This window comes from Silurus meridionalis, chromosome 18 (assembly GCF_014805685.1).
Source record: "Silurus meridionalis isolate SWU-2019-XX chromosome 18, ASM1480568v1, whole genome shotgun sequence".
In the NCBI taxonomy this organism is placed as follows: Eukaryota; Metazoa; Chordata; class Actinopteri; order Siluriformes; family Siluridae; genus Silurus; species Silurus meridionalis.
The window spans coordinates 10,970,056-10,982,236 of NC_060901.1; the positions used below are offsets into that span (position 1 = coordinate 10,970,056).

At 36.3% G+C, this 12,181-nt stretch overlaps 1 protein-coding gene across 4 annotated transcripts; it reads right to left on the bottom strand.

The window, feature by feature from the left end:
• Positions 1-3,962: 3,962 nt before the first annotated feature.
• ttll1 (tubulin tyrosine ligase-like family, member 1) lies at positions 3,963-12,055 on the bottom strand. Of its 4 annotated transcripts, none has more exons than XM_046872839.1 (11): positions 11,764-12,055; positions 11,427-11,624; positions 9,988-10,196; positions 9,713-9,893; positions 8,750-8,887; positions 8,537-8,645; positions 7,774-7,917; positions 6,747-6,833; positions 5,124-5,287; positions 4,583-4,641; positions 3,963-4,456 (listed from the first exon to the last, which is right to left on the bottom strand). In XM_046872839.1, the coding sequence occupies exons 2-11, from the start codon at positions 11,537-11,539 to the stop codon at positions 4,386-4,388; spliced, it is 1,275 nt and encodes a 424-aa protein (XP_046728795.1). In that variant the 5' UTR covers positions 11,540-11,624; positions 11,764-12,055; the 3' UTR covers positions 3,963-4,385. The 4 variants fall into 4 exon arrangements, with proteins under 4 accessions (XP_046728795.1, XP_046728794.1, XP_046728796.1 ...); XM_046872838.1 differs by having other exon boundaries at positions 11,427-11,641; positions 11,855-12,053; XM_046872840.1 differs by having other exon boundaries at positions 11,427-11,641; positions 11,963-12,044.
• Positions 12,056-12,181: the final 126 nt, after the last annotated feature.

The following is a 12,181-nucleotide window of genomic DNA, read 5'->3' on the forward strand; positions in this document are numbered from 1 at the left end:
CAGCTTCAGCAAAGGAATATAAGGGACAAACCTAAAACTTGAAAATAAGGGACATTATAAGAGACAATCAAAATATTTGTACTGTACCACCTAGTGTATGTCATTTCAGAGTTTGCAATTAAGTATGTGTAAAAAAAAAGAAAGAATTAAATGCTATAATGATTCTCCAATATCAACCCAGGTTTTTTTTGTACCTATTTATGTAAAATTGTATTCCTTTTTACTACATTTTATATATCTTTATTAAATTTTATTTATCTTAAATTTTATGTTGACCCTTGGGTCCATCGGTTGGTCCCTTCAATAGGTCTCCATGGACATGTGTTGTTTGACGTCGCAAACACCGCCATGGCTTACAGAAAAATCTCTCCAACATAATTTTCAATTCGCTATGTGCATATTTCCCTGGACCTCTCCAAGCCATGGGTTCTCTGTCTCCCATTCTGATTTAGATTTCTGTAAACTTTTTTTCTTTCTTCTTTCTTATTTTTTTTACAAAGGGGACTACTACTCCTACCACTACTACTACTCCTGAGCTACTCCTTGTACAGATAAACCTCCCACATCCATGCTGTTAGCTTAGCTAGCATCCAGGTAACGTAGCAACACCCAGAGACAGAGAGCTCTCTGTCAGGAGCACACACTTGTAGACGTGCACAAACAGACACACAAACAGACACACAAACACACACACACACACTCTTGTACATATATAAGTTCACGCCCAGACATTAACTGCACATTTAGCCTATTTACATGTAGATTATACAGGACAAACTGCGTTCCGTTTGGGTTTAATATGGAACACTGCTTTTTATGTCTTAAATACAGAATGATTCTGTATTATACGGAACGGTTAGCAACCCTAGCTGTCAATAGATTAAAATATTTAATCGCGATTAATCGCACGAATGGCGTGAGTTAACTCACGATTGATCGCAACTTAATCGCACATTTGTATCGGTTCAAAATGTACCTTAAATGAATACTTTTCGAGTTTTTAATACTCTAATCAACATGGCCACGGACAAATATGAATGCTTTATGCAAATGTATGCTTATTATTAGTGAACTATACTCGGATTTATGGTGTTTTAAATTTATGGTGTAATAAATCATCAGGACACCAAAAGGGACTTTTGCTATGTTTCCACACAGACGGTTAATGTGGTGACAACTGAGAAACAAAACGTTTTCTAACTTTCATATGGATTACATAATGACATTTACAAATAGACATTTCAAGCCTTCCACACATATATTTATTATGTCAGTGAGGCAAACATTTTTATACTGAGATTCAGGTTGTTTTATTTATGTGTCTGTGAAAAGAGGAGAGAGAGAGAGAGAGAGAGAGAGAGAGAGAGAGAGAGAGATGGCAGAGAGCACCCCAGTCTGTTTTCTTTATTTTACAAAAGTGTTGTTATTATGAGTGTATACAAATGAAAGTAGACCCCTCACAGATACGAATGCATTGCATACAATCAAAAAAGACAGTGTAAAGGTAGTTTCAGCGCTATGAGGAAAAAATTACACAAAACGCGCCAGCGCGTTTGTCGACCCCAAAGGGTTAATTGTGTACATAATTGCGGACGTTGGTGCTGATTTAAAACTTGGTGGTGGACTTTATATGTATATAATTATACAGTAATCCCTAGCCTATTGCGGGGATGACGTTCCAAACACAAAAATCAGCGAAGTGGCAACCTAATATGTATACAGTACAGTATACAGAATACCTGTATATCTTAAGGCTTTATAAACCGTCTCGACGCTCTTATTAACCTTTCCTCTGCTCTTAAACACTTTCAATATTCTCAAACCTACGTAATCTTAACATATAAAACTCTATATGGGTACTCCCTAGTGAAGCTGAGCCAAGCAAAATAACGTGATACAGCGAAAAATTAATACATCTGTGGTGTGTGAGAGCCAAGAAATGATACACCAGTGGAAGGTGGAAAAAGCCACGCAATGACATGAAATAGGTTGATGGACTGAAAACGGCACACAGTGAGAAGAAAAAATATTGATCAAGTCACGAAATAGATTAAAACTTAAGTTAAGATTATTTGAAAATGTAGGAAGTAGAAAGTGAGATGTTTGTGCAAAGTGAAAGTAAAAATAAATAGTGAAGTAAAGTACTGATTCCAAAATCTACTTAAGTACAGTAAGGAAGTGTTTGTACTGTATTACTTCCCACCTTTGGAATAGGCTAGTTATCACCTACATATATATTTTCAATATGTATGTATGTTTCAAATATGTATATATATTGGATGATCAAAACTGTACAGATTTGCCACACAAATCCTCATCCAGGAAATGAGGAAATTTTTTCACTTGAGCTCTGGATCAAACAAGAGACCTCAAAGCTCTAGGCAACACTATCCACTGCTTTCAGAATGTCAGATCCTTTACAAAAAAACATATTTCTAAGATAGAATAAGATGTGACAAATACCAATGCATTCATAAGAAACCCAGTATGCCCAATGAGTTAAAGCTGTTTTTAATCTAAAACAGGGCTGGATGAGGGATGTAATTTCACATCCCCTAAGTGCGAAATCCAAAAAGTTAACCGAAGTATGAGTCCTTAAATATCCAAAATGTAAAAAAAAAAACTCACTTTACAAAATAAAATGCAGTTTCATGTACAATGTGAGTGTTTGTATGTACATGATCAAACTCATTTATTATCTCGAAAATTATTGTGTTCAGAACTGTACTCCAAAAATATTCTTTAGTCATATGGTCATATGGTTATTGGTTTCATGAGGGTTCTGAAACTTTGTGTCAAGCTTTTGGGGAAGTAGTTCACAAAGTCATGTTAAGGGAAAGCAGGTGCAGTAGAACCTTGGGTGACGTTGAGTGCTGAAAATGGCAGCAGTTGGGTTACATTTGTCACACATTCTTTGTCTTCTAATTAAAACCAGACATGTGTTAGCTATATGTATCATTACAATACATACAATACACAGACTGTGGTCCTCCACCTGACATGCTAAATTGGGTCCTTACAACACTGCCCACATTCTCACATTTTGAGACAGACTACACAACATTGTCACAGCAGAAGAACAAATAGATGCATAGCAGATGAAATACAATGTTATCTGGGACAATATATCTTCAACCAATCTGCTCATGATCATTCACAATTTTCACTCAAATACCTCCCACCATACTCTCCCTTACTTAACCCGATTAAAGACTTTTTCCCGCATAGCGGTTGAAGGTTATTGAGCTCCAGCCCTATGTTAGGATACCCCTTATTCCAGCACTGGAGGAGGCCTGTTACCTAATTGATGCCGGGTCAGTGCAATGATGGATTCGCCATACAAGAAGATGTCGATTACTTTATGGCAAGATCCAGCTAGGCGAAAAGATGAGGTTAAGGGTTTTTTATTTTTAATATCATGTTTTGTTTTTCCATGTACTAGATTGGATTTAGAATGTTCTGATTTCCAGTGCAAAATACAACCTTTGAACATGCATGGATGAACTGAATGGTTTAACAATGTGGAGAGAAATACATATTTTCATTAATATGCAGTACTGGTCATGTTTACTGTTCGGTCAATATATTAATGTACTTTACTTTAACAATATCTCTGAAAAAAATCCAACCCAGAGTATATATTTAGCACATTAAAAGTTGTATAAGTGTTTAAGATTGTAAACAGCAGTGTGTAAATTAATCAAACAGAATCTTATTGTATGAATCTTGTGTGTTCCATACGGGGTACGGTTTTGTTAAATTATAGTAAAGTTTTAAATGAAATGTAAAAGTTTTGCAAAAGAACTGAGGTGCTTTGCTATTTGTGTGTGGTTGTGTGAATTGTGTGTAGCGTTTTGACAAAAAGAGTCTTGTATTTTATATGGTGCTTAAGCCATCGTAAAAACAAAAACTGTAATGTGGCATTGTTAATTTTCTTGAAATTAAACAAGACACAGAGCAGAGACACTTTGGACAGTTTATTCAATTTCTCCAGCCTTCACCATCTCAAAAACACCATCTCTCATGGCTAAGGGTTTCCTTTTTAAAGGATTTGTATTATTGGGCAGATTTTACATAATGCTTTGCAAAGTTTCTTTTCTGTCTTCTAACTCAGAAAACATAATACTGAATGCACTTTTTAAATATCAGTATATATTTTTAAAGTACATTGCATAAACAATAAATAAGTGACATAGAAAAGTGACTGACATTTTATACAAAATACCAAGAAACACTGATATACGTGGTATGTTTTCAACCAAATTCAGTTGAAAGTTTGGGTGCCTTCGGGGTATTTATCCTTCCCACTTTCTTTTAAATTGTTTCAAATTTCTCATGCAACAAAAGGGACTCTTCTGTCTCACGTGGTCTTCACTGTAGTCTTATCATGCAGGAATGTGCAGGTAAATTCTCTCATGTTTCTCATTCAGGGCTTCCGTGTTCCCACAGTCTATCTCTGTTTCATAGGGAGGAAATAAAAGTAAACTCTGAGCTCCGTAGTTAGGATTGTAAGCTCACTTCCAGGTGGCCGTGACTGGACGCGCACTGCCAGGTTTTGTGCTCTTCGACGCGAGTGACTGACCTGAGCGACTCCGGAGATCACGATCTGTATTCTCACTCATAGCCTGTTCCTCATCATAACTGAAAAAGACAGAGAAATGTAAGAGGAGTACAGCATGTTGCATACATACAAGTTTTACATAAATGTATGTTATATAAAAATGAGTGACAAATTCAGGGGGGAAATTCTGTCTTTGTTATACGTTTTTGATAGGAGTAAACTGTAGATTCCAAAGAAACCCCACATGAACACAGTCAGAGCAGCAAAACTCCACAGTCAGTACCAGGGGCTACTGTTTGTTGTGTCAAAGAGGTATATAGGATACTGTATATAGGCACTCCACCTATGAACCTTCTGATATTTAAACTTTTCAATATATTATTGTGCATTTATGCCAGCGTGATAAATACTGTGATTTTCACTATGGATGTCAGTAAGACATTATTAAAAACATGTAAACATGATACATTTGATGCTTTCTGTAATCTATCATTTTGCTGATGGTTGCTAAGGACTGACCACATTCTGTGCACCCTCAGTGGAGAAAGAAGCTTATACTCACAGAACTTGGTAATTGCCAAGAGCTTCTTTAGGTGGGTTACGGTTCCATCTGCAGTCAGGGATCTCTCCGTTTGGGGCAACAATGTTGAGTGTGTCATTGATGAGATTGTATTTCAGAATGCGATCATTTGCAGTGCTGGAGGTGAGTGAAGGGGAGGCATTTACCTGTTTTACACACACACACACACACACACACACACACACACACACACACACACACACGAGTAGTGATTGAAAGAGTTGGCATATTGACTCAGATGTGTTTTGTCATGTCCTCTTTTGAACTAGGAGGTTATCTACAGGAAATGTTTTACACCACTTGTGGGTGTAGTCTACATGCTTGAATACCCACATACACACCCAACTTTATCACTAAGCCCTAAAGAAAACTATTAACCTCTAAAAGAGGAGCTCCAACCACCACAACCGATATAGCTGCAGATAAACTGGCACAGATACATGGCACATACCCTGACTTGTAACACAATATTTATGGGATTTTCCCACTGAATTGCTTATTGCTGTAAATACTGTAAACACTTAGAAAGTGCCAGGTCTGTGCTTAAAATAAACTCCATCATCACAAAGCTGTAACTGACCAATAACTGCTTTTACACGCATCTGTCGTAAAACATTTTGCATGTCTGATCTGTGATAAAACCCTTATATGCAGCCCTTATTTGGCTTTACACTTGGCTTATATAACATATTCATTTGTTTGTAGACCACTATATATAAAAACATTTTTTAAGTGAATATGTCTTGAATATAGTTAGATAGTCTAGTATTTTATATGACAAGATTACAATAAACCAAATAGAACATTATTGAAGCTATTTTTATTTTTTCATTAATTTCAAGAAAATAGTCATGTTCTCTTGGTAAGTAATTTGTCAAATCTTAAGCATTTTTAAACAGAATTAAGAACAAGATATATAGAAATATTAAAGGCATTTGCCTTTATTCAAGATTTTATACAAATGAATAATCTTGCCTATTGTCTAAAATAATATCTTGCTTACATTCGTATTTTACTTGAAAAAATATAATGTAAATGTAGATGACAAAATACATTTAAAAAATATAACATTATACATAGATTATACATAATTATATATTATACATAAAAATTGATAATTAGCAGATTACTAACGTTTTCTGAGTATTAATTTAAGTCTCATAGCACATTCAAAATCTTTTCTTGTCTATCAGAAAAACAGAATTTTGAAATATTTAAAACAAAGACAGAAACGTTGAGTATCTTGAATATATAACATTTCCCTCATGTCTAATCTCTTCTACTGAAGCACCTGTTCAGATGACATGGCAATAAATTACATTTATATAAAGTTTTGCACAAATGTGTGGCATCGATGCCGGCCAGAGTGCTAGCATTAACGCAAAAAGGTGACAAACCAAACACTTAGAAGCTCAGTTATGTTAAATAAACATTCATTATTCTTATGTATTATTTCATGAGGTAAAATACTTTTGTCTACTTGTCCTTTTGTTGAGTTCCAGGACATGTTTTAACAATTCAAGGTCGAGTGTATTTTAAGGAAAACATGACATCACTTCTTCATGACATCACTTCAATTTCTAATGCTCAGGACACAATACTCACCTCAATAAGCCACGGCTTCAACTTGTCATCAATAATGATGTCATACCCGTAACATTCAAAGCAGTGTTTGTCATTGATCATAACAGGCTGTGGGAAACAAAGCATTAAGTATTTTACCATAAACATTACACATAAATGCTGTAGTCAAGGAGTCATAGCACTTCATATTACATATGTGCAATTTCCTGTTAGTTAATTTCCTAGTGTGAGTGCAATCAAAACCATGCAAGTAATTTAAATATCACTGATGTACAGGCTTGTGTGGCAAATCATACTTTACGTTTCTGTCAGGAAAAGTCGAATGTTCAGTTTAGATAAGGTGTACATAGTCTGAATCAGGATTTGGAACCTGCTCATTGTGCTTGTACAAACATTACAACATGTGACGCTGACCTAGAAGCATTCATTAATAGTATTATATACAAACATCCGCTATGGATAAATGTGGACTTTCCACACATACTACTGCACTACTGTGCACAGAACAATGCTGAGTCTTAACCAATGCATTTGTATTATGACAATAAAATCTCCCCCTTGTGTCAACTACCAAATGGGAAACTACCGCTAAAAGGAGACAGAAAAACAGAGCAATATGATTGACACATTAGATTTTTTTTGCTGCTTCGGCTTACATTGGACTTGAAATATTAAATTAGAAGTTTAATTCAAGAATCATATGTTCAAGGTGAAGAATGTCAGCTTTATTGTGAAAAGTTTTACAATTAACCTCAAACCTGTGATTGTAAGACTAAAATCCTATCCACATAATTCAGCCTTAAACAGCAGCTGAATGATGAAACGAGCAGAAATGATGGATCCAGGAGTTGAACGAAAATCACGCAGATAAAGCACTTATTAGGTGAGATTTTATGTCAAATTAAAAAAATTTTACAAATGCGATGCCATTTTACCCAAAACAATCGAATACCAATAGTGTTAGCTACTTCAAAATAGTATAGTGAAGATAAATAAATATACTTAAATGGTAAAATATACATGTGGGTGTGTCTGTGGGTTCACTCACAGCCACAGCTTTAAGGGACTGCACCACAATCCAGTGGATCTGGTCAAAGAGATGGTTAGTGACTTCCTTTCCTCTGGTGCTCTCCAGATACAGGCGCAGGTTGCTGACTGTCCATTTACCTCCATGAACAGGATTATAATCATCCTGTGAATGTTTTAGGAATAAAAAAACAACAACAGATCGTGCAGTTTTAGGGATGATTTATTTTCCAAAATGTTCTTCTTTTTTTAATGAATTTAACACGTCCACATCACATTTTGTTAAACCATTTATTGTTGCATGTTAATGTGATGGAAAGTTCCATGACAAAATGTAGTCACTGTTATCATGTTTATTGTAATGGTTATAAACAATAAAGCCCTTCACCAGCCTCTCTTTCTTCTCTCTCTCTCCTGTGATAAAAGTCTCTGCATACACCGTTTCTATAGACACAATAAAGCCTTAAAACTAGTGTATTTATTCAAAATTAATTATTAATAAAAATAAGTGGTGTTATTGTAGCATAAGCATAAATCTCCAGTCAGGTTTCAGGTATAAGAGTATGATCACAATTACATTATTGTGCAGCATTGTGCTTATTTGACTGCCTGTAGTTATTTACTTTTTCCACAACATGGACAACTTGGACATAATGTTATACAACACACACTAACTAATGGTAAAAGGACTCTTCCAAAGCATGTTAAATGAACAAAAATTACCACATAGGAGTAAACACACGCAAACAAACACAAACACGGTTTCCTATCGACATGATACTCACCCCATGTTTCTGAATTGCCACATTTGTCAGATGAACAAACATGTTATCCAGTTCACTTGTACTGGGTGTGTACTTAACTGTGCAAAATCGACAAAAGCCGAGTTCATACCTGAAAAAGCAAGCATAAAATCATAAATATACACACATCCGGTTTTAAATCATTTGCTATAAAACACTCGTTACAAATATCTAGGTGTCCTGGTCAATACTTACATGTAACACTTCAGTGGCCGGTAAGTTGTGACAAGAACATACAGACGCAAATCAAACTTTTTCCCTCCAATCAACAAAGGATTATCGATATACAGAGAGATCACATACGCCTCCTTTCCACTGTTAGCTGTCAAGAAACTGAAGACAAAAATGGGAATTTTCACATCCGAAAGCCTACATCCATAAGCGCACAAAGGATTATCTTTGTATGCAACAGTGAACAATGTGCAGGTTCACACCTAACCACAAATAAGAAAAAAAAAAGGTTAATGAATGATTATCAAATTATTATAGCTTTTAATTACCCACAAGAGTCTTTCTGTAGTCCCCATAACTAAAGGTGCATTTTAGCACCACCAAGTGGTAGATATGTATACGCATAAACACACACAGCACCCTTCATCATACATATATGGACAAACGTTTGGGAAACCAGACTTTCCTAGACATTCAATTGTATAGGATGTCTTTGGATGCTGTAGCTTGAAATGTTCACTTTTCTTAAACTAGGAGACCCAAACCTGTATGACACTACTCCTGTGCACAAAGTCAACTACATGAAGGTGTAATTAGAGTCAAAGATCTTAAGTGGCCTGCTATCGAGCTTCAATCTCAATCCTATTGAACAGCTTTAGAATTAACTGGAATGCTGACCCCAGGCCTCCTCACCACATCCTACATCAGTACCTGACTTTACTAACTCCCTTGTGGCTGAATGAGCACAGACCTCTACAAGCACACTTCAAAATCTACTGGAACATCTTCCCAGTAGAGTGGAGGTTATTATAAAAGCACATACAAGTGTTCACAAAATGTTGTCCATATAGTGAATATTATATATATATAGATAGAGGCATCGCTGGCTGTCAGACTGGATGATGGATAGACAGACAGACAGACAGACAGACAGACAGACAGGTGCCATGTGACTTTTTTTTACACTCCTCCCCGTTTGTAACTTACGTGGAAGTGCGACTATCTCGTGACCATTTCTTAATTTGGGAGAGTTTATTGATAAGGAAGATGCCTTTTCCCTGAGCCTTTCCACAAGGCTTCATAATCCACGTGCTGGATGGACTCTTACGGAATTCCTCTACAAAAAGATTGTAGTCCGCTGGGAGCATGAACGTCACCGGCACAAAATCTGTCCATAGGAGGAAATAAAAAAGGACATAAGATGCAGCCGTGTATTGAATTTGACAAACCAGACTTGTGTGCAGACAAGCTGTTAAAAGTACCCAGGCAAACATATTTCCCATTCTCATCTTTCTCAGCAAGAGGGCTGTTCTCCTTCTCCAACTCCTTTCTGTAGCGCTTAATGTTCTTGATCATTAGATCCTTCCTTGTCAGCTCATAGTGGTTTGGGAAGTGGTTAACCATCTGATCATCAGATAGGCGATATCCCGTGTCAACGCTGAACACATTACGTATAGTCTGGATACTCATCCTACAGAAGACATATTCAATCAAGTGAGCTTTATAGGAACAAAATCAACATTTCTTTTTTTAATGCAAAACGGGTAAAAAAGTAAAAAAATTGAAAAATCCACTGTGAGCAACCTGAATGTCAATATTTACAATCAATCATAATTCTGCAAAAGATCTATGATTAAATTTAAACTCGATTAAAGTGATTAATTCAGTCTAACTCTCTAACTTAATCATCTGTAGTTTCTCCTCAAACAGATCAGGTTCCAGAGTTTCAACTTTCATGCTATTACAATTCTCCACTGTTTATATGTAGGATTTCTTGCTAATATTCAGTGGTGAACAAAGTACACTAACCATGTACTTGAGTTAAAGTAGACCCTAGTAGATACACCAAGTCAAATATTACAGCAGTAAAAGTGCTCTCGTATAACGTTCACTTCAGTAAAAGTAAAAAAAAGTATTTGCCTTTAAATGTACGCAAGTATCTATGATTTTTTATGGCTATAATGTTCCTATTATAATTTATGTCACAAGACTCTTAATCAATTCAGTTTATGTATTGAGTCAAACACTGATATCTATTACAATTATCATGAGCCCAAAACCTTCTTTTCAACCACTTAAAACCAAATCGCCCAAATAAGACCACAGGTGTTGTGGCAAATTGGAGTTTCTTTCATCATTTATTCCTCTCAAAATGTTCTGCTTGGTGTTGAACTGACACTAAACTGTAGGTTCGTGATGAGTAGATACCACCAATCAAAACAATTTTAAAACAGAGAGCTCTACTCTGATTGGTGGCTTGCTGCGCGCTTTACCAGTTACGATTTTATCCGTCCTTAAATAAAAAGGAACGACTGATTTTGCAAAATTTTGATGAGGATATTTGACTTTGAAATGTACTGAGGTTAAAGTATTCCCAAATGGATCTACTTTGCTAAAATTGGTTTGTGAAAGAAGCTTTTGCTGTTGTCTTTTCAGCAGGCAAAGAACACCATCTTGTGTATAAATGGATCAGACTTTTCCCTCTAAAACAGCACTTGAAATGTTCCCTTTAGACATCATGGTGGCACACACCTACTATCCTTATAGAAATATAAATCAAAAATAATAAATAAATAATTAAAAATACAGCACCGACCAACAAAACAGCACCAGAATCATTAACCAATATCATAAATATTTAAAAGAAATATATCTGAGGTGTGTCAGGTTCATGGAAGTGTAAAGATATAAATAGTCTTGCCAGTAAAAGTTCCAGTCTTCGGTGTCGGTCACTTGGGTCCATCCTCTCTTCTCAAAGTTGTTGACAAGCACAGATTTTTCAATGTCAGTCACCCACTTCACCTTACCAGCCATCACGCCTCCTTTAGGGATGAACAGGACCTTCTCCTCATTGCAGGGGGCAAAAAGATGACTTGCCTCCACCCATCAAGAATCTGTCCTGAAGATCATGAAGAACTTAAGTGCAACACACACACACACACACACACACACACACACACACACACACACACACACACACACACACACACACACACACACTTCTGTCATCCAGGATGCCACTTATACAGGACACTTACAGTTCAAGGCCGGTGCTGCATCCCAGCTAGCAATCTAGCAGCAGCACAAGCATGTGAGCTTCATAAACAACTGGATTAAAAATGTCCTCACCTACTATCAATGTCTTAAACATATCCGAATCTTCAATAACATTTCGCGATTATTTTACGTTTTAAACGTCGTTTTCTGGGTTTGCAATGAAATTACAGTACAACACACCAGCTTCCTGGGTGGAGAAAGTCCATGGCAACGAACCTAGCATAACAGGCATGCTGTAAAATCCCGCCTCCCAAGCCTTATGATTGGCTGATAATAATTCTTCCTATGCTATGATTGGCTATTCTCGTGCACACTCATGACAGGAGCTGGATGTCCATCACAAAATATCAACGTAAAAGTAGCCCACTCTTCTACTTCCACAAAACACAGGAAAGGATC

Bases quoted from the DNA above. Each gene is read 5' to 3' on its own strand.
- ttll1 (XM_046872839.1), bottom strand. From the start codon at position 11,539: ATGGCTGGTAAGGTGAAGTGGGTGACTGACATTGAAAAATCTGTGCTT. The intron at 7,918-8,536 runs GTGAGTATCATG...AAACATTCACAG, and splicing joins TGGCAATTCAGAAACATGGG to GATGATTATAATCCTGTTCA. The intron at 4,457-4,582 runs GTCAGTCACTCG...CCTATGAAACAG, and splicing joins TGATCTCCGGAGTCGCTCAG to AGATAGACTGTGGGAACACG.